At 42.4% G+C, this 21636-nt stretch overlaps 2 protein-coding genes and 1 long non-coding RNA gene across 3 annotated transcripts; 2 read left to right on the top strand and 1 right to left on the bottom strand.

The window, feature by feature from the left end:
* Window positions 1-4506: 4506 nt before the first annotated feature.
* Window positions 4507-9234, bottom strand: LOC115481928 (40S ribosomal protein S25). The gene is made up of 5 exons (XM_030221400.1): window positions 9128-9234; window positions 7334-7429; window positions 6418-6601; window positions 5339-5435; window positions 4507-4585 (listed from the first exon to the last, which is right to left on the bottom strand). The coding sequence occupies exons 1-4, from the start codon at window positions 9128-9130 to the stop codon at window positions 5341-5343; spliced, it is 378 nt and encodes a 125-aa protein (XP_030077260.1). The 5' UTR covers window positions 9131-9234; the 3' UTR covers window positions 4507-4585; window positions 5339-5340.
* A 358-nt stretch (window positions 9235-9592) lies between these two features.
* On the top strand, window positions 9593-21527 carry LOC115481927 (trafficking protein particle complex subunit 4). The gene is made up of 5 exons (XM_030221399.1): window positions 9593-9943; window positions 11195-11369; window positions 13522-13625; window positions 19851-19977; window positions 21120-21527. The coding sequence occupies exons 1-5, from the start codon at window positions 9769-9771 to the stop codon at window positions 21196-21198; spliced, it is 660 nt and encodes a 219-aa protein (XP_030077259.1). The 5' UTR covers window positions 9593-9768; the 3' UTR covers window positions 21199-21527.
* On the top strand, window positions 13997-18613 carry LOC115481929. The gene is made up of 2 exons (XR_003944015.1): window positions 13997-14038; window positions 18341-18613. It is a non-coding gene; the product is annotated as an uncharacterized LOC115481929 (long non-coding RNA).
* Window positions 21528-21636: the final 109 nt, after the last annotated feature.

Raw genomic sequence — 21636 nt, 5'->3', positions numbered from 1 at the left:
GGTCAGACGTCTTCTGTAGTTGATGATGAGGTTTGCACACATGTCAGGAGGAATTTTGGTCCACTCCTCTTTGCAGATCATCTCTAAATCATTAAGAGTTCTGGGCTGTCGCTTGGCAACTCGCAGCTTCAGCTCCCTCCATAAGTTTTCAATGGGATTAAGGTCTGGTGACTGGCTAGGCCACTCCATGACCCTAATGTGCTTCTTCCTGAGCCACTCCTTTGTTGCCTTGGCTGTATGTTTTGGGTCATTGTCATGCTGGAAGACCCAGCCACCATTTTTAAGGCCCTGGCGGAGGGAAGGAGGTTGTCACTCAGAATTGTACGGTACATGGCCCCATCCATTCTCCCATTGATGCGGTGAAGTAGTCCTGTGCCCTTAGCAGAGAAACACCCCCAAAACATAACATTTCCACCTCCATGCTTGACAGTGGGGACGGTGTTCTTTGGGTCATAGGCAGCATTTCTCTTCCTCCAAACACGGCGAGTTGAGTTCATGCCAAAGAGCTCAATTTTTGTCTCATCTGACCACAGCACCTTCTCCCAATCACTCTCGGCATCATCCAGGTGTTCACTGGCAAACTTCAGATGGGCCGTCACATGTGCCTTCCGGAGCAGGGGGACCTTGCGGGCACTGCAGGATTGCAATCCGTTATGTCGTAATGTGTTACCAATGGTTTTCGTGGTGAGAGTGGTCCCAGCTGCCTTGAGATCATTGACAAGTTCCCCCCTTGTAGTTGTAGGCTGATTTCTAACCTTCCTCATGATCAAGGATACCCCACGAGGTGAGATTTTGCGTGGAGCCCCAGATCTTTGTCGATTGACAGTCATTTTGTACTTCTTCCATTTTCTTACTATGGCACCAACAGTTGTCTCCTTCTCGCCCAGCGTCTTACTGATGGTTTTGTAGCCCATTCCAGCCTTGTGCAGGTGTATGATCTTGTCCCTGACATCCTTAGACAGCTCCTTGCTCTTGGCCATTTTGTAGAGGTTAGAGTCTGACTGATTCACTGAGTCTGTGGACAGGTGTCTTTCATACAGGTGACCATTGCCGACAGCTGTCTGTCATACAGGTAACGAGTTGATTTGGAGCATCTACCTGGTCTGTAGGGGCCAGATCTCTTACTGGTTGGTGGGGGATCAAATACTTATTTCCCTCTGCAGAATGCAATAAATTCATATACTTTCCACAATGTGATTTTCCGGATTTAATTTGTGATGTGCTATCTCTCACTGTTACCAATAACCTACCCTTCAATTATGGGCTGCTCATGTCTTTGTCAGTGGGCAAACTTACAAAATCAGCAAGGGATCAAATACTTATTTCCACCACTGTACTTGTACTGACACAATAGCAGTTTGATATCAGGATCCCATATAAACAAAAACATGTCTTGCTTCCTTTTCTGCAGAAAGCTGTTCCATCTGTGTATGGTCCAGTAATATTTTCTGATTATTATTGAGCCTACTCCCTTTCTAATGATCTTTTTGAAAGTCTTATTCTCTGAAAATTGCTTGTAGCTTCAGCATTGAAAGTACCTAGCTAAGTATTTGAATGCCTTATTCATATTTGAAAAATTTGGGTTGTTTCAGGTCGCAAGGATTTTTGTGCAGGCCTTACTGAATTTTGATATTCCCTTGGGTACAAGGCTAAACATTCCACATGTAGTCTGCCTATTCCCCCCTCCCCTTTTTTTTTTTTTTTAACTCACTACAGCTGAACCTTTTACTATGTGTCCTACCAAGCTGTTAGTTGGAGTTTAGCTCGAGTCTCTCTCATGATAACTCTGAACTATGTTTGCTTGTTCCTTACCACATGCTGATGTGTCCCTGAAATTGCAAATGCAACACTATTTGTATTGTGGAAGAAAAACTTAAATGTTTTCCAGTAGCTTTAAGGAGGGTTGTGGCTGTTGCCTCCATGATGGCTTAACCAAGATAGCACTTGCTAAATACTTTTGTTCATAAGTCTGTAAAAATTATTAAAAATACTATACTATGACCTAGCCATTAAGTCTTTTTAATCAGTTCTCAAATGGAAATATTTATTTTAAAAATGGTACCAACATTGCCCCAGGTACAAATAAGTACCTGTATTCAATATGTAAGCCGTATTGCGCCTGCCATGAGTGGGAAAGCGCGGGGTACAAATGTAACAAAAAAAAAAAAAAGGGTTTTATGCAGCTGTCCTCATGTTCTCAAAAGCTGTATTAGAATGTGGCTCAAGAGGGGCTACAGATAAACATGTCTACCTCAACTACAGTCCACAGAAAGTGCAATTTTCAAAAGATGCATTCCTAGGTATTTGCACAGCCTATTAACAGGTCTACAGTTGTAGCTATTTTCTGTTCTGGAAAAATTGTACGGAACTATATATTTGTTTTAGGAGTTATGGTTACTGCTTTTTTTTTTTTTTAAGAAATTCACTTAAGATGGTATGCAGCAAGAACAAGTTGATTATAGGCAAGAGACAGTTACATCAGTAAAAAAAAAATTCAACAGCACAGTGTGCTCATTATGTCAACACAAGAATCTACAAGAGTATTGCCATATTGGGACAGACTGAAGGTCCTTCACACCCAGTATCCTGTTTCTAACACTGGCCAATCCAGGTTACAAATACCTAGCAAGATCCCAAAACAGTATAATACATTTTATGCTGCTTATCCTACAAATAAGCAGTGGATTATGGACTTTTCATTTAGGAAGCTATCCAAGCCTTTTTGTAAACCCTGCTGCTTTTACTATGAATTCCAAAGTTTAATTACATGTTGAGTGAAAAAAATATTTTAAAATTTATTACTTTGGAGCTTCATTGCGTGCCCTCTAGTCCTAGTATTTTTGGAAAGAGTAAACAATTCACATCTACCTAGTGCACTCCATTCCACATTTTATGGCCTTCTATCATATCTTCCCCTCATATGCCTTTTCTCCAAGCTCAAGAGCCCTAGCTGCTTTTAGCCTTTCCTCATAGAGAAGTTGTCTCATCCCCTTTATCATTTTTGTTGCCCTTCTCTGTACCTTTTCTATTTCCACTCTATCTTTTTTGAGATGCAGTGACCAAATTTGCACATATTTGAGATGTGGTCACACCATGGCACAATACAAAGGCATTATAACGTCGTTTGTTTTTCATTCCTTTCCTAATAATACCTAACATTCGATTTGCTTTCTTAGCCGCCCTGCTGCACACTGAGCAGTTTCAATGTATTATCAATGATGATCCCTTTCCTGGTCGGTGACTCCTAATGTGGAACCTTGTATCACATAGCTATAGTTTGGGTTCCTCTTTCCCACATGCATCACTTTTTCATCTTAACAGCATCAGATGTAAGTTAATGTGGAACATATAGATCGAGCAATATGGAGTTAGAAAATAAAGCGGGTAGGAGTTAAAGCACTGCAGACCAGTGTTGCCTCGTTCCTTAAAGGTTTGGAAGAAGAGCCAAGCATTCACCTGCTTCCTGCAGTAATTTTCCTTGAGCAAAGCCTTTCAGGGAGTGAATGCCAGAACAGGCTTGCTGACAGCTGTCACATTGTGTAATGACATCCTTCAAATATGTAAGCCGCATTGAGCCTGCCATGAGTGGGAAAGCGCGGGGTACAAATGTAACAAAAAAAAAATGATCCTCCTTAGGAAGGACCTTAGGGCCCTTTTACTAAAGCACAGCAACATGGAACTACTGCTGGCCCAACACACAGCATGCCCGATGCCACCATAATCTTTGTACAATACCACAGGGCTACCTCACTGTAATCAGGCAGCACCAGGTTAATGTGGGAGCCCTTACCACCATCTCACTGGGCAGCAGTAACCGCTCTCCCCAAAATGGCCACACAGCAAGTGCAAACAATGCATGGCCATTTCTTTTTTTTTTTTTTTTTTGGCCTTTTTACCTGCTGCAGTTAACCACCACCACCACAAGCAAAGGGCCCTTTAGAGAGCCTGTTTTTCAAGTAATCTGGCCCATTTCCTTTAAGGGCCTTGAAGATCAGCTAGAATTTGAAAATTTAGCCTGGTATTGTACTGCTAGCCAGTGAAGGTTACAAAACAGGGTGATGTGGTCCACACCCCTTCTAACACCCATCCTACAGGAGGTCCCAATAACTAATTTTACTTGGATTTAAGTATGACCTTGAGAGTGTCGTATGCATTTTCTACCAAGTTTGCTGAAATTACTACCTTAGGGCCTCTTCCATCAAGCCACGCTAGCAGTTCCCACGAAGCTCATGCAAAGTGAATAGGCTTTGTCAGCATTACCATACCGGGGACCGCTAGCACGTTTTGATAAAGGCACTTGGCTACTCTAAGAAATTGGTGAGTTTGTCAGTAAGGTGCAGTAAACAATGTTGAGACATGGAGCCAGTTTCTCAGCTCACTGCTGGGAAGGTCAAACCCATTTAATAAATCCTATATTTCACTGCTAAGCATAGAAGACATTTTCTGTACCACTAGTAAAACCCTGTCTAAAGCCCTTACCCAAAAATATTTATACAGCTCAGTATATCACAGACAATACAGCCATTTTTGTTTTTTATTTTTTCATATGTTTACAAAAAAAGCCATCAGTGAACACCAGCAGAGCCTAAAAAAAAAAAAAAAAAGGAAAGGATTTGTTAGAAAATATTTGCTCAAAATCAATTATACCAATAAGCTACACCACCCACTTCCCTATTAGCAAGGCAACACACAAAGAAAGACCCACACGGTCTATCTGCCCAGCAAAAGTACAAGAGTCAGATACAGGGCCGCCGAGAGACAGCCAGGCCTGGGGAAAACACCCCCTGGGCCCGCCCCCTTCTGGACCCACCACTCGCTCAGCTTACTTGTCCTGCACTCTTGCTCCAGGCTGTCACTGCACAGCAAACTTCCCCAGGGGCCGGTGCTAGCATTGCTCTCCTGTTCATGGCAGCGCCACAGAGCAGAGTCCTTCCTTCCTGCTGCGTCCAAAGAGGCTGTTTGGACGCAGCACTGGCAAGAAGGAAGTACTCTGCGGCACTGCTGTGCATAGGAACAGGAGAGTAATGCTAACACTGGGCAAGCCCCCCCCCCCCCCCCCCCCCCCCCCCCCCCCGACTCTCAGCAGCCCTAGTCAGATATCCCACAAGCAGCAGAGTTTACAAAAAGGTAAAACTGGCTGAAGACATAGCAGATAATCAATATGGAACTACAACTACCACCAGAGCAGAACACTTCCATTAACTCGTGTCACAAAGCAATGGTCCTTGTTCAGCTACACAACCCAAGTGAAAGTAAAATTAATACAGTATTTCCAAACTCGCTCCCATAAATATGTGATGGAGAGTTAAGTTGAGAGCTGTGTTCTAGAGAAATTCACCTCTATGATTCCTCCGTAGTAGCTGGGGCATCTCCTCCCTTGGTGTTTCTTGTGTAAATCACCTGGGCTCGGTGCTTGGATACTAGTTTAATTAACCCTAAAAGGCAGGGAGAAACATTTTATTAAATATGCTTATGTATTTAAACTCATGGAAAAAGTTATTTATATTCCACGCATGCTGATGCAGAACTAAAATGGAGAATCTGAATGAGTTAAGCATATCAAGCTTCACATCTGCATACAGTTACATCATGTTTAAAAAAATGGGACCCCTTTTATTTTTCTTTGTAAAAAAAAAAATGGATATAAAATAAAAATTGGCTCAAACACGCCTATGGTAGAACTACAAAAGGATCATGCGACAAACGGAGGGGCATCCAATTTTTTAACAAAAAAACATGGACATCTTGTCTGGCATCAGACTGCAGAACAGTGGAATAGCCTAGTGGGTAGTGCAGTAGACTAAACCAAGGGACAATTTTTTGTAAACATGATCCCTCCGAGACCTGAAAAATACCTACTGTACCTGAATGTATACCACTTCAATAGCCTTCAAGCTTGCAGGTGTCATAGTTATATAGATATTTTTAAACAGAAAGAGTTGACCTGGGACTTAAACCTCAGTCTCTTCATTCACAGTCCACTGCACTAACCACTAGGCTACACCTCTGACCTATTTACTGCTTTGTTCAGAATGGCCATAGTTTCACATGGCCACATTAACAAGTTTCAGTTCAATGTGGCTTTACAACAAACAATAATATAACAGTTTACATATAATAGACGGAAGTTTCTAGTTAACAGCTAATGGAGAAACATTATTTATATATGCAGCTGACAGCCTGGGTTTCCTTTCCAGCATCTTTCCATTAGTAAAAAAAAACTGCAATTCTTGGCGCTCATGATTATTATCAGGTGCCAACTCCACAGAAACACAGTAGCTGCCTGTAACTAACATGACCAGGGCACTACCTGCCCCAGCTAGATTCAACTGCTCCAGCTGGAACTCTGTCAATACCAGTATCTCAGTCTCCGGTGAATTTCATGCAACCGTTAAAGCTAGGCACAAGTCAGCTTACCTTTGTTAAGCAGCTCTTGAAGAGCAGCTCTGGCCAGAGAGCCCCTGATTTTCAGCCTCTCTGAGACCACAGCAGGTGTGATGAGCTTGTAGTTTGGAACTTCTTTACACAGTTTCTCATATGTAGCTTTGTCAAAGAGGACCAAGTTGTTCAGCTTGTCCCTCACTTTCCCCTTGGACCACTTCTACTCAAAAAGATGAGGAGACAAGCCCAGTTACACACATAGGTATCATATCCATGCCCTAACATCAGTTTTAAATAAATCAGAAATAAATCAACAAGATTGTATTTGCATCGTGTTTAGGTTCAAATTACAAGTTCAGAAAAATAAACCTTTACATTTTTAGTTTATACATCTCCCAAAACTTAAAGGATATGTAGATATATATCTACATCTACATTATCTGTATTCATCTGAAATATTTCAGGTCTCTGAATGGAAAGCAGTACATAATACTGCGTTCGTTTGAGCAGGCTCAGCAAACTTAAACAGGCCTTTATAAATATACTGCAGAGATATTGGAGGGGAGGGAAGAATCTAAGAAGCTGTGTACCTCACCCTCCATAGCCTTCTAAAGAATTTACACTTGCAAATCATTCCCATTCTATTGTCTTGTCAGCTCCCACATTCAAAATGGGGCAGTGACCCAGGAACAGTAACAGGGACCCCCTGTGCTATATGAAGGATCAACTGAGGGAGTGACAGCAAGAGACATTCAGGGAGCAGCAGTCTCACATAATATTAACCAACCCCCCCCCCCCCAAAAAAAAAAAAAAAATATCACTTTGAACTGCGTCTGACCTAAAATTCATCTCTACTGAAACATTAACAGGTTTATTCATAGTAGTCTCATTCAGCATAATGAGCCATGCAGCCTGCTGAGTAATTGCTTCATTACAAGCAAATGTATCTTACCTTCTTTTTGGCTTTTCCACCAGATTTGTTCACTGGGTCTTTGTCCTTCTTGGTGGACTTGCCTGCATCCTTCTTCTTCTTGTCATCTTTGGGTGGCTGAGTTTAGAACACAAAGGACAGGATAGTTTTACATACCCAGAGTATGAGATTCTTTCCCCTTTACCAAAGAAGGCACAGTTAAGTGAATGGAATGGGTCACATAACCCTTGATGCTGTCAATTAGTACAGCCTAGGCAGCAGGGGAGAGGTTTAAGGATTAGGGAAGAACAGGGCAGTCTGAATGGTCCAATCAAAAGATGGCAACAGGGGGTCCCTAGGGATAGAGTATTACCCCAGTGTGGGCAGAGTCATGTTTTCAGTAATGTAATTTTAGTTTGCTGGCACCCAAGCAGAGAAGCAACATGTCGACCATAGCATGGCTACAGGATCTTGGACCACAGAGCAATATTACAGAAACAGCTGCTAGAAAGCACCAACAGGAAAAGGCACCTGAAGGGTTGGGAAACATTCCTGGTATATAATATAGGAATATAATAAGTATCTCTATCATTAGTGTGCGCTAATTTTTAGCACGCACTGTCTCCCTGACTCTCACGTACCCACCCCCCATCCTGTTAGACTGTCACTGAAATGCTTTGATGTTTTGCTCATATATTACTGTCATCTACCAACATTTGCTTATTGCTGATCTGACGAAGGGCAACCTTCGAAAGCTAATCAAGAAATGTATTAAGTTATATCCAATAAAAAAAAGGTATATTTTCTTTTCCATGTTTTATTTTGTTTTATTTCTATTGATTACCTTTAAAAGTGGACTAACACAGCTACCACACCTCTCTAGCACGCGCTAAAAAGTGCAGCTTAGTAAACAAGGCCCCAAGTTTATCAGTCGCCTATATTCCTCCAATTTTATTTATTCTTATATCCCACATTATCCTAAACAAGTTTCAGTTCAATGTGGCTTTACAACAAACAATAATATAACAGTTTACATATAATAGACGGAAGTTTCTAGTTAACAGCTAATGGAGAAACATTATTTAAACAGTTAAGTTTTTTAAGCTTTTTAGAACGGAAGATAAGAATTTATGCTTCTACGCTTAGGCTTATGGTGTTCCACTAGCCTTGTGGGTAAGTCACTTAACTCTACTACTACTTATCATTTATATAGCGCTACAAGGCATACGCAGCGCTGTACACCATACACAAAGCCAGTCCCTGCTCAAAGAGCTTACAATCTAGATAAGACAGTACACAGACAGAACAATTAAGGGTAAGGGAATAGAGAGGTGAGGCTAAGGGACAGGGCAACTAAGTTAGGAGTCAAAAGCAGTGGTAAAGAAGTGGGTTTTGATTTGAAAACAGCCTGCATTACCGTGGGTTGGAACTTAGATTGTAAGCCCTTCAGGGACTAGTAAAATGCTTTAAGTACCTTGATGTAACTCGCCTTTACACTAGTAAGAAAAGGCAGGAGGTACATTTAAGGAGAACAGTGTTGTCATGTGCCCTGGAACGCCAGGTATAATATAGAGGCCTATAACCAAGAATATAAGAGACCAGGAACAGGGAAAAGGCACGTGTATGGGATCAGTATAAAGAACATGCAGCATATATACAGGACGTAGAACCATGCACATGGTCCAAAGGTACCACAGCTGCTGCTGCTCCCTACCTCCCTCCATACCGCCCTGCTACCACCCCCCGGCCATTCTGTCCTCACTCCCTTCCTTCTCGGTCCTCGAGCTCTTTCCGCAACTACAACTCCCCCACAAACCCAACCATCCAGGATCTCACCATGGTGCAATCACCGCCTCTCCTGCAAGATGTCGGACAGAAAGGAAGAGCCCCTTCGCTTGTAACTAGTAAACCCCGTGCCGGCGACGAGCAGTTTCCGCTGCGCAGAACTACAGCTTCCGGAATCGAGGACCACAAATCCCAGGATGCAACAGTCGTTTTCTCGGCCGTTTTAGTTTAGCTTATTCAAATAATTGCTTAGCGATGTCTCTTTCGTGCGGTCGATTTTACACCTTTTAGCGGATATGCATCACACGTGTTGCATCAATGAAGTTTGAAGAAAACAAATTTGTTAATTTAGGAGCTCGTCAGGAAGCAGTTGAAAGTCATTCCGGGTTAGACCAAGGAGGTTAAACTACTACTACTACTACTTAACATGTCTAAAGCGCTACCTCTTTGGGTTACAGCAAGGAGGGTCTGTTAAACCTCCTTTGGTTATAATACAGATTCTTCCGTCCAAGGAGGTCCATGACGCCTCCCTGGGCACGCTCAAGCCACGTTTGCCCTAGTAGTTTATTGCTTATTTAACACCCAGGGACTACACTACCCATAATGAAACGGGGGGGGGAGAGCCAGTTGTAGCTCCCGCTGCTGCTGCAGCTGCAAACTACACTTCCCGTGAGGCGCCAGGGCGGGGCGAGATGGCGATCTTTAGTGTGTATGTGGTTAATAAGGCGGGCGGACTCATCTATCAGCTGGACAGTTATTCGCCCCGTTCCGAGACCGAGAAGACCTTCAGCTTCCCGCTGGACCTAGTGCTGAAGGTGCACGACGAGCGCGTGGTGGTGTCATTCGGACAACGGGATGGGATCCGCGGTGGGTGAGAGCAGCCCAGCTGTGTACCTGCAGGAAAGACAGGGAGAGGGAACCTAGGAGCCAACTCTGGGGGCGCTCGAGCACCCCTAGCATGGAGCAGATGCATACATAGTGATCAATAAGGGGCAATTTGTTTGGAGTTTACACCCCCAATCATTTTGAAAAGTTGGCTCCTATGAGAGATGTAGTAGAGCTTTCATATAAACTGTACGTGCAGTGTATAGTCATGTCTTGTATACTACTACTATACAAACGATATTAATACTCAGCAGCAACTTAATTGACTTTCAAAGATTGCCCTTATCTGTGGGTCCAGTGAAGACTAATGTGGTCAATCCTTGACCCACAGACGAGTGTCACAAATTACTCTCCTTGGACGCACTGAAGTAGCTTCGTTAATATTAGGGGTGTTCAGTATCTATTGTACTACTGCTGGCACATACTGCCAGTGGTACTGTAAAGTAATTTTTAGTAATGGTGCTCTACAAATACATGAGGCAAATTGATAGAACTGGGACAAATAATCCCCCCTCCCCCAATAGAATCTGGTAGGAAAATTCTCCAGGGTACTGTTGAGATGTTTCCACACCACTGGTCTTTTAATAATTGGAAAAGGAATAATCCCTGGCATAGGTTGAACATCCCCAGTATTGAAAAAGTTCCTTGACTGCGTCCAAGGAAGGGTAACTTCTTTTGGGTTTAATACCCCCAATTATTTTGGAAAGTTGGCTCCTACTATCACTGGCACCGACAGTCAGTAATTCTTCGAGCAGTTGAGAAATACTTGTTGAAAAATTGGTCTTTGTTAATGTGTTTTCTGGGTTTATAATCTGCTTTCTGCTTGTACAGGTTAAAGAGGTTTTTAGTGGGGACATGTTACAATAACCTGCTTTATGTAGGAGTATTGTTTAGGACAACTATTGTGAGCAACTGTAAGGCTGAGGGATGGTACACTAGGAATAGATGCTTCAGGGTCACATCTGCACAGTTCTCCCCATCCAAGTATTATTATAATTATACTGTGTTCTGAGACACAGAGTGGTGGTGGATGGCTGCATCTTTGTGGCAGTATTTGCTTTCTGCTATGTCGTTTGTTCTTGTGCATTTGTATTTTTAATGTATTGCAACACTGTATTGTATGCTTCCTTGGGCAGATTCTTAAGAGATGCAGGAATGTAGTGTGTAAGGTTTTAGATAAATAACTGTCCTTACAGCATCTGTTGGGTAACTGTTGTGGTCTTATTGATCTAGTTGGGCATGCTGTGCTGTCCATCAATGGCATTGATGTGAATGGGAAATACACTGCTGATGGGAAGGAGGTGCTGGAGTATCTGAATAATTCCTCCAATTACCCTGTGTCCATCCGCTTTGGGCGGCCTCGTCTTACCTCCAACGAGAAGCTTATGCTGGCCTCCATGTTCCATTCGTGAGTGTACTCATTGTCAATTTGTCTTTTATTCAGTATCCCTGCTCAGAGCTACATATTTCACATTACAGCAGTGATTCCCAAACCTGGTCCTGGAGGTACGCCAGCCAGTCAGCTTTTCAGCATATCCACAATGAATGTTCATGAGAGAAATTTGCATGCAGTGCCCCACTACGTGCAAATGTCTCTGAGGACCAGGTTTGAGAACCACTGCACTACAAGTAATCACTTTGACATGGCACTGCTGGGTCAGTCTGATGGCTCAGTGGTAGCATGATACACTGTAATGCAGAGGCTCCCCAGTTCCATTCTTGAATTGGGTTTCAGCACCCTGGGTTGGCTGAGATGCTGCAGAGGGTAGTGTTTGAGCTCCTGAGGATAGTTGGGGGGTGTTGTAGTTTTTAAGGGTGACATGTAATGGCTGGGTTCAAGTCCTGCCCTGCAGGAGAAGATAAGGAGTTTGAGGCTGCGTCAAGGAAGAATTAAAAATCCAGAGCCTGAGCCCTGCCTAGAGGTAAACGCAGGCAGAGAAAGCACGGCAGGTCTGCATTAAAAAATTGTTTTTTTTAATTTAATTAAAACATTTTTAATTTAATTTTTAAATTTAATTAAAACATTTTTTAAACAGATGGCTTGAAAAGCACTGGACTCGACTATAAGCCAAGACTCCAATTTTTTGCCTTTTTTGGGGGGCCCATAAATCTTGGCTTATAGTAGAGTATATACGGTATTTGTCAGGACCTGCATTAGAAGAAGCCATTTTACAAAAGCAAATCTTTAAAAAGTCTTTTATTTGTAAATGTACCGCTATTCACCTAAAAATTATGCATTAAAGCGGTTTACAAACATGTTATTGGGAAAAGGGCAGCTGTGCACTGGAGAGCTTGTAAAGAGGATAGTAAAGTAGCAAGGGGAATGTATATCTGCATTTATATAGATAGATGAGACACTGAGACAACAGTTTTGTGTAAAGCTTTATTAAAAAGCTAGTTAAAAAAAAGCAGTATCACTTGGGACTTTATGGTGTTAGCAGTGGTACTTCCCCATGTAAAATTTAAAAAACTCCGCATAGAGCTAATTAAGGAGCCAACATCCAAAATGCAAACTTTAGGTTTTTCGTGGTAGTTCTTATTGAACACCCGAGGCTACACACAGGTCTCCTTCAAAGCCCTGGCCCAGCTGAAAAGTTAGCTAACAGTTGTGGGAATTTTCTATAGAACACATTTGCCGTCTAAAAACAGAATACACTCAAACCATGCCTAGAACACGCCCCCTTAAAAAAGGCTGTGTTCTTGTGCTCCATGTATCATAGTAGATGATGGCAGATAAAGACCTGCATATTTCATCCAGTCTGCCTAATGTAAGAACATAAGCGTTGACATACTGGGACAGACTGAAGGCCCATCAAGCCCAGCATCCTGTTTCCAACAGTGGCCAATCCAGGTTACAAGTACCTGACAAGATCCCAAAGTAGTACAATACATTTCATACTGCTTATCCTAGAAATAAGCAGTAGATTTACCCCAAGTCCATCTTAATAATGGCTTATGGACTTTTCTTTTAGGAAGTTTCCAAACCTTTGCTAAGCTAATTGCTTTTACCACATTCTCTGGCAACAAATTCCAGAGTTTAATTACATGATGAGTGAAGAAATATTCTATCCGATTTCCTTTAAATTTACTACTTTGTAGCTTCATCTCATGCCCCCTAGTCCTAGTATTTTTGGAAAGCGTAAACAAGCAATTCACGTCTACCCATTCCACTCTACTCATTATTTTATAGACCTCTGTCTTTTCTCCAAGCTGAAGAGCCCTAGCCGCTGTAGCCTTTCCCACCTAACAAGAAGGCTTCCGAGTTTGTTTCCATTCCCCTTGTGAAAGCTTCTCTAGCAGCACAGCATGCAATTGCTGAGAATGTTCTATGGATTCTGGAAGACAGCTGCTGGTTTGTAGCAGTGCACGAAGCCTCATTTCCACTCTAATGCAAGATTAGGAGTGTATAAATTGCCTCTCCGATGCTCCCCAGACTATTTCTCAAGGATTTGCATCTTCCTGTGCAGAGCAGACGAGGTCTTTTCCTTGAGAAGGTGGCTGCATAGATTCTGTTCACCGCAAGGTGCCCTGTGTGTAATTTATATTTTTGTTTTATGAAGGTTATTTGCCATTGGGTCTCAACTGTCTCCTGAACTGGGCAGTTCTGGCATTGAAATGTTAGAAACAGATACATTTAAACTGCACTGTTTCCAGACTCTCACAGGTAAGATTTTACCTTCTAAGTCGGGGCTTCCCAAACCTTACCTTGCAACCGCACAGCAATTGGGTTTTCAGGATATCCAGAAAAAAAGTGTGTATCTTGGAAACCTAGTATATGCAAATTAATCTCATGCATGTACAGAATCTGACTGCAGGAGTCGGTCACCAGGACAAGCTTGTGCAGTCCTTGAAGTGCTCCCTTCATACTGAAAATTCTCTCTTGAGCCTTACTTTTGAGGTTTTCACAGTGCTGGAACTTATATGACACACACACAGATCAATCGATGTGGGTAGTTTTAGAATTTTTTTAACACAGTGGCCCTTTTACTAAAACCTTAGCGCATGCTAAGTGCTGTGAATTCTATTTTATACCTATGGGCCATGGCACTTGTGCCTGCGCTAAGCTTTAGTATAAAGGTGTTTTAATTTTCCCCCTCTTGGACCTCTTTCTGACTCCAGATCACACGGGGGACTAAAGATACCTATTTTACCTAACAGGTTCTGTATGGTTTCTCCAACCTCCATTGTCACCCAATCACAAGGAAGTCTGCTCTGGGTTTGCATTAGGGGCTGTAATCGAATTCTAATTCCCGTAACTACTGCTTTCTGTCTTCCTAGATCTAGGTATACTCTGGGCCATTTATGTTCCCAGATAATGCCTATTAAAATTCTGTCTAAGTTTCTCCAGAGAGTGAGTGTATGTGATTTGCCTTGTAAGCTAAATGTAAGGTAAAGAGAAGATAGAATAAAGACAGAGATAGGTTTAAATAGATAGATACATTTTATTTCTTACCCAAAGACAAGTCTTCAAGTTGGTACAAATACAGACATCAGACTTTAATCAGGTACATTCAGCAGATAGATTCTGGGTACAACCGGACAGAGCTTCGCCGTCTGAGATAAGCGTTGGGGCGGATACCAAAGCTATGGCAAATTGTCCCCTCTTTTATACACAAACTCTCCATAGAAGTCAATGGTGAGATACCTAGCTCTCAATTTCTGAGATGATACTTTCCCATGCAGTCTTATCAGCATGTTTTGAGAAGCTTTGAGATAACAGTTCCACATCTGTCTGTGTCGCAATACTTTTCACACCATCTTAAGAACCCTGTATAACCTCTGTAGCCTTCTATACAAAACTAATAGACTCCATTTTGTTCATCTGATTTAAAGTGACAGTTGTACCAGTTTGTGTCAGAACTCATGGTTCAGACCTGCTTTTTACAGATTCTGAAATATTAAATCATGTACTTGTTATTTGGCCTAGTCGGTACTTCTTCATTTATTTTAGGCTTCATAGCTTTGGCTCCCACTATTCCAGTGGTAGATCCAAAGCTAGGCCATATATTAACATTCCCCTCTTCACCCTATCCCATAGGGTGACACCAGGGTTAACATACCGTGGTACCATCCATTCCAGAAGGTATTCTATGAGGCCATCAAATTATCTGAGTCTTAAGGTCAACTGGCACAATGTGGTTCGTTTTCGGTGTGAAATTATCATCTTGGCAGTACTTCTATTATGCCAATCCTACTAAAACTTATAGTTACTACAACAATATTTTTTTCAACCTTTTAATATGCAGGTTCTATTTTATTCTTATCTATATGATTGTAAATACATTGCTATAAATCAAAAATCTTTGGTTATATACTGATTGTATCTTAATTATTCATTTGCATACATTTGCACAATTTATCACTTATAAAGCTTTATATAGTTATATTATTTCCCTATGTGCTATTATCTAATTATACAGTTGTAGACATCTCTCCAGTGTTTCTAACAGTTGCATAGGGATTGGTCCTTCTCAGAGGGAGATAGTCCAATTTGTTAGCTCCTGTGGTGTTAGGAAGGAGATTCTCGTACAGGGCATATTGTCCTGCTGTTGTCTTTTTCATTATTGCTGTTTCAATTAAGCGTTCTACTAAACCTCTAGCACAAGGGATTATGCAACATCCTACTAAAACAAAAATTGCTACCACTATGAGTATAGTCGTGGCTGCTGAAATGATAAATGTCTTCCATGTACCAAAAGCTCTGTCCATCCAACCTGTCCAGGATGTATCAACACCAGAGTTTTCTGCCAATTCTTGTGACAGCGAGGTTAAGCCTTCCAAAGCTCTGGTAATTGATCCATCCGGAGCGGTATTGTTGGGGATAAAGGTGCAACACTGGGTACCGATCTTGTGGCACACCCCTCCATCGGCTGCTAGAAGTTGGTCAAGAACTAATCTATTTTCCAACGTCATCCGGCTAGTGGCATCTAATTGTGTTGCAATGCCTCGAACTGCATCCCTAGTGTAGTTCACAAACCTCTGCTGGTTGTAATATATATAGTTGATCCAGTCAAGATTCTTATTGATAGTCGCCCACCAAAAGAAAACTGATTCAAATCCTGCAGCTATTTGGTTTCTGGCTTTAAACTCATCGGGGACCCCTCTTGGAACTCCAATAGCATCTATATAGACCCGATCATCAAAAGATCCAGGCATTGCATTTCTCCTCACTCGTGAGGAAGAGCTGCTGTGAGGGGGAAGCAAGGATGCTATAATAATTGGAATGACCAATTTGACTAGGGCACATCTGCCTGTCCAATTGTTAGGAAGTGTATGGAGGATAGTACGGGTTCCACAGTACCACCATATGTCTGCTCTAGCTTGTGAGAACCGTGTTAGGTTCATGTTATGTAGAGTCCCCTTTCCTAAAGTTGTGTTACAATTGGTTAAGTTACCTAAAAACCGTGTCTTTTTAACCCCATGGCGCTCCAGACATGTATGATATTTGGTAGCAGGATGTGGAACCCTGAATGCAGGTGGAACCCTCATCCGTGGGGGTAAGTAGGGGTGGTGCTCGTCAAGATGTTGACAAGACTGATTTATGTCGTCTTTAACCTGCAATAACTGTAACATACACCAAAATCCATCTGGATCATTGTGGAGATCTAAAGGGAAAGGAACTACTGTTGGTTCTGCTCTGGCATGGGAACAAAAATAACAGTTAGAGACGTTCAAACTCTTTGTAGTATAATGTGCCCATTCAAGCCATAAGTTTGTCTCTCCAAATCCTGTTTCTAGTGCCACCAAATCTTTAGAATTATTAATTGGTACAATCTGGTAAGGAATTTTTATTTCTGGGATCTTTGTTGGGACCAAGGGATTGGTCGCTGTAGGTTGGGCTGGGGGTGGAACAATTTTGAATTTTCCAATAGGGTCTCTACCTGTGGCATCTATTCCTATGGAATAGGTTCTGTATGTAACAATCGTTACTCCTCTGAAAGTGATAGCCACTTGATTACATTTGGTCATATGGCAAAGGCCAGTGACTCGCAATTTCATGATGGAAATACTCTTTTTGAGATCTGGGCTCTCACTACCGGAGTAGGGAACCCATGAACCTGTGTACCACCATACCTGAGCCCAACTTCCGCAAGTGGGGAAGGGACACAGGTATACTTCATAAGCAGACAAATATTGCTGCACAGGTTGTTCCCCACACGTTGTGTAAGCACACACATCAAGGATGATTGTGGTTGTGTCCTTAGTTGTGGGTAATGTTATTTCATAAGTGGTTGTAAATTGGGGTAGAGAATTTGCTAGGTACTGAGTTCCAGGTAGCATGGGTGTGGTGAGCACACATATCAGGAGGGCTAAGCACTTCATGTTGGTAGGTGACATCCCTAGTGTTTTAGCGAGAGATGTATGGGTATGGGGGGTAAATTCTAATAGCCCCTATTTCAGTAGGATCTGGGATTTCGAAAAGACCATATATTTCCAAGGGTTCCAATCCAACCTCTCTGATGAACAGGATGGGAATCTCAGCAGTGCCCAATACGGTGTATGCAATTACCCAAAAATCTACGACGTCACCAGTCTGTGGTCTTATTAGGAGGTCGTCTGTTTGTTCAAGGTGTAAGCCTAAGGTGCCTCCAAACAGTACCTGAGTGTGTATAACCGTACGGCTAGGACCTAATGTCCAACTGTCAAACAAAGGCTCACACAGTATGTGGTATCGGGTGAAGGGGTCCCAATTGGGATCGTCTTCTGGAGCAGGGTCCCAATGAGGATGAAGTAATTCTCTTAGATATTCTGGGGGTTCAGGGATCAAGTGTGCACTTAAATTTAAAGGCGACGGTGGGGGAGAATCTGGTGGAGAAGGCAGAGTGTCTGGTAAAATCTGGGACATATATGGATGGTCAGTTAGGCGTTGAGCTATCTATGAGGACGAGTGACTGGGACGGTGATGTTTGGCGTAACTACAGTAGTATTCGTGGGAAGAGGAGCGTCACTAGCAGGAACCAAAGAATAAGGAGAAGGGGTGGGTCGTAAATCAAGCAAGGCAATATTATCCTCAAAAGTACTTGTACGATTGGGGACAATATGGACCGAGCTACTAATAGGAGTGGAAACAATTGTAGAATACAAAACAGGAGGATCAGTGAGAAAAGGAGTAGTCGCAGAGGTTTTAATGGGCTCTGGAGGATTGCCAGTTGAAAAGTCTGTTGTGGCAGATGTGTCTGCCCAGGGGGTGGGATGACTGGTGGCAATGGGGTTGATCTATATCGAAATGTATGGGGTGTACTGGTGGAGCTTTGTGTAGGTTGCTGTAGTAGGTGGCGGAGCAGGAGTGGAGGCAAGTACAGAAGTAGTTGCAAGTACCGTAGCGTTTCCGGCAGGCAAGATAACGTTGCCAGTGGGAAAGGCCATATATTAACAAAGGGCACCGTAGTGAATTATGGAAGATAAAGACCATATATTTCTTCAACTTCCTCTCTGGTTGTCTACCACCTTGGGTAGATGAACACACACATTTTCATAAGCAAACCAATACCATTTCTCTCATGTGCCTCCCTCCATCTGTTGCGAGCATACGAAAATGCTTATCCAGCCTTGGTCACCAGTGGCAGCAGGCCTCATCATCTTTTTTTTAAATTGTTTTATGTAAACCCATCCTGCTGAAATACTTTATTGTTCAAGCACCCATTTTAGAGGAAAAAAAGACAGGGTCTGTGACTGTTTCCAAGTGATCTGAAAAATCACCACTTTTTTTTGTTTGTTAGCGCTTAACACAGTTTAGTAAAAAAGTTAACATGTGGTTAACAAGGGGCGGGGGAGTGGCATGTGCTAATATATAATTGTTTCTAATTTTTGGGAGGAATGGGTGTGGAAGCCAGCACATTCTGATTAGCGCACACAAACTAATAATGTGGCTTTAACGCAGGAGCATTTAGCACTTTCTAGATAGGAGGCACTAAGTGCTCCCGCATTATTTTTTTGGAAGTTCCATGCTCTAATGGAAAATTTGCATGGGAATTGACTTTTTTTTTGGGGGGGGGGGGGCAATCTACTGCGGTGTGAGAAAGTCCTGCATTAAAACATTCTACGTCTATATTTTGGTGCTTTTTTTTTTTAAGAGGGCCCCTTTTTAATTTAGCAGTATGACAGGATCTTGTATGCATATCTACCCATGATAGTGGGGTACAGAGGGAAAAAGATGGTAACCATCTTGGAATAGGTGTGATGTAATGTTCTGTCCTTGGCAGAATGGACAGCATCAAATGGACAGACTGGATGGGTCAGTTGACTTTTTTTTTTTCTCTCTCTCGCTGCTATGATTCCCAAAAGCCCCCTGATTCCATGTCCCATTACCAAGCCCTGTTGCAGTCCACTTTGTCACCAACAACTTGAGGTGGTTGTCTTCCCCACTGTTTCATTCCCCTTAACGATACCGGGACCTTGTTTTAACTTAACTCCTCACAATGTAACCATAATTGTGTTGTAACAAATTGTACTTCCATCATTACAATGTATTGTAAGCCACACTGAGCCCCCAAATAGGTGGGAAAATGTGGGATACAAATGCAATAAAATAAATATCTATACCCCCTCCCCCCTAAATATGATTCCCCCAGTCTCATTGGAAGCTGTTGTACCATCACTCTGCCCACTGCCCATTTCCCTTTTTGGCTCTAGAGTTTCAAATTATTGAGCAAACACTCATGCTGTCTCTTGATTCTCTTATTTGTTTTTTTAGTACCCAATGTTTTGTTTATTTTAAAATAAAGGTGCCACTTTCAGTTTTATTTCCCTTCTACTCTTGCTCCAGAAGACAGAATACTGACTCTTGTGTGCCCTGGCTGCCTCCCACCCTTCCAAAATCAATCTTTCTTTCTTTACTTATGTAAAACATTTCTATTCATCACAATCTAATGGCAATTATCACTTCCAGGCATCAAGTTTGTGGTACTGGCAGATCCACGACAGGCTGGTATCGATTCCCTTCTTCGCAAGATCTATGAGCTTTATTCTGACTTTGCTCTGAAGAACCCTTTCTACTCCTTGGAGATGCCAATCAGGTAAATATGAAATGGCTGAAACCTTTGTGCTTTTTATGTCCTTAAGTAACAATTATACAGTCTGTTTCAAGACTGTGCTGTGCCCTTTTTTTCAGTGACTTAAAAAGCTTCTTTAAGTGCTGTTACAGGTAAGGAATTATTTGCTAAAGAAGATAATCTCTGCTTAGGTTTGGTAAGTGAGGTGAGTTTGGAGGGTTAAGTGACTTGCCCAGAGTCACAAGGAGCTGCCTGTGCCTGCAGTGGGAATCGAACCCAGTTCCCCAGGACCAAAGTCCACCACACTAACCACTAGGCGACTCCTCCACTAGCAGCATTCCATGTAGAAGCCTGCCCTTGCAGCCGCGCAGGCTTCTGTTTCTGTGAGTCTGACGTCCTGCACGTACGTGCAGGATGTCAGACTCACAGAAACAGAAGGCTGCAAGGACAGGCTTCTACATGGAATGCTGCTAGTGGAATAGCAACATTAACATTCCATCTAGAATCTCCAATAGTAGCAACATTCCATGTAGAATCTGAAATTGGGAACTGGGACTTGATATGCTGCCTTTCTGTGGGGTATACATAGTATATACAGGTACTTATTTGTACCTGGGCCAATGGAGGGTTAAGTGACTTGCCCAGAGTCACAAGGAGCTGCCTGTGCCTGCAGTGGGAATCGAACCCAGTTCCCCAGGACCAAAGTCCACCACTCTAACCACTCCTCCACTCCACTTTGCAGCAGTGATTGCCATTCTCCTGCCATATATCATGTTTTCTATATGATTGTTCTACAGTGCTGTTAAATGTATATATTTCTGAAACTGTATCGTGTTGGTACTCTTGCTAAGTTACAATTTGCCAGTTCCAGGTTTACCTCAACTGTATTTATGCTGTATTCCTTTTTACTATTGTTACGGAGTTAACAAAATTGTAAGTTTTATGTTTAAACAGTTGTACACTGCCTTGGGTGAATCGCTTCATTAAGACAGTTAATAAATCCAAATCAATCAGTAGCTACTATGCTACGGTCCCCCTTAACAGAAGGCATGGGAGGGCACCTGCACTGAAAATAGTTATAACATTAAACACCTTGATGGACAGACAGGATCTGCTCCTGTCACTTACTCTGTTACTTAAGTACTGACAGCTGTGCTTGATTGCAGGTGTGAGCTCTTTGATCAGAACCTGAAACTTGCACTGGAAGTGGCTGAGAAAGCTGGAACTTTTGGACCGGGATCATAATGCACTGATGGACTTCTGGTGGCAGCAGGAAGTGCATCTAATCACGTGATACATGTTGACTGTTCGAGGCTGCTATGGCTGTTCCCTCCTTTCCCCAAACAGACCAGTGTTGTGACACAAGTAGAAACAATGAGAAGAGTTTGGGGGGGGGGGGGCACAAGCACTGTTACAGCAAGTTAAGGCAATAGCACACCCAGGCTGCTTCGCTTAGTTGGATCACCTTAAGAGTGAGGATGTGCTGGGCCGTCTTCTTCCTGATTGTATATAATCTATACTTAAGTTATGAAGGTTGTGTTCTTGCTTGAGGGTTCTATAAATATTAAACATTCTAGTGCATTGTGTAATTTATTACAGGGGAGCCTGGCAGGGCTTGTATTGAATGTGCTGTGTAAGTCTACAGCCAGGTTCAGCTCCTGGTTCACTAAGAATACAACTCAT

The sequence above is a fragment of the Microcaecilia unicolor genome, chromosome 12 (assembly GCF_901765095.1).
Source record: "Microcaecilia unicolor chromosome 12, aMicUni1.1, whole genome shotgun sequence".
Classification (NCBI taxonomy): Eukaryota; Metazoa; Chordata; class Amphibia; order Gymnophiona; family Siphonopidae; genus Microcaecilia; species Microcaecilia unicolor.
The sequence above is the reverse complement of the archived record's forward strand: the minus strand, read 5'-3'. Positions and strand labels throughout refer to the sequence as shown.